Source organism: Meleagris gallopavo, chromosome 28, assembly GCF_000146605.3.
Source record: "Meleagris gallopavo isolate NT-WF06-2002-E0010 breed Aviagen turkey brand Nicholas breeding stock chromosome 28, Turkey_5.1, whole genome shotgun sequence".
NCBI lineage: Eukaryota > Metazoa > Chordata > Aves > Galliformes > Phasianidae > Meleagris > Meleagris gallopavo.
Genome location: NC_015038.2, coordinates 4043063 through 4043523, shown reverse-complemented (window position 1 = coordinate 4043523; position 461 = coordinate 4043063). Strand labels below are relative to the sequence as shown.

The window sequence follows — 461 nt, the reverse complement described above, 5'->3', positions numbered from 1 at the left end:
GAGTAAAGAAAATCCTCCTAACATCTAACCTGAATCATCTTCTTTTCATTTAAAACCATTCCCACTTGTCCTATCACTATCAGACCATGTGAAATGTCGGTCTGCCTCTTGTTCATAAGCTCCCTTCAGGTACTGGAAAGCCACAATGAGGTCTCCCCAGAGCCTCCCCTTCTCCAGTTTTCCAAACCACAGCTTTGGCAGCCTGACTTTGCATCCATGTGTGCCTGGAGTCTCAGATGCTGCATGACAATCCCCTGCCTTACCTTCAGGTGGAGGTGGTCGGTCCAGTGCCCGATGACTTTGTACTCAGGAGTGGAGTTCCTGATCTGGTATTGGTAGATGTCGTAACGTCCTGGTGCATCTCCATTCTCATTGAAGGTCACTGGAGTCCCAGCAATGCCTACAGGAGAGGGACGGCTCAGCACCCAGAGCTCCCAGCAGCACAGAGTGCCATGAGTGAT

The 461-nt window shown here is 50.3% G+C and overlaps 1 protein-coding gene across 1 annotated transcript in view; it reads right to left on the bottom strand.

Annotated features, from left to right (window-relative positions):
* LOC104914538 (metabotropic glutamate receptor 4-like) overlaps positions 1-461 on the bottom strand; it is a 43675-nt gene that overhangs the window by 233 nt on the left and 42981 nt on the right. Inside the window, exon 4 of the mRNA XM_010724383.1 lies at positions 264-400. Coding sequence (XP_010722685.1) covers positions 264-400 — 137 coding nt within the window. The remainder of the gene's footprint in view (positions 1-263; positions 401-461) is intronic.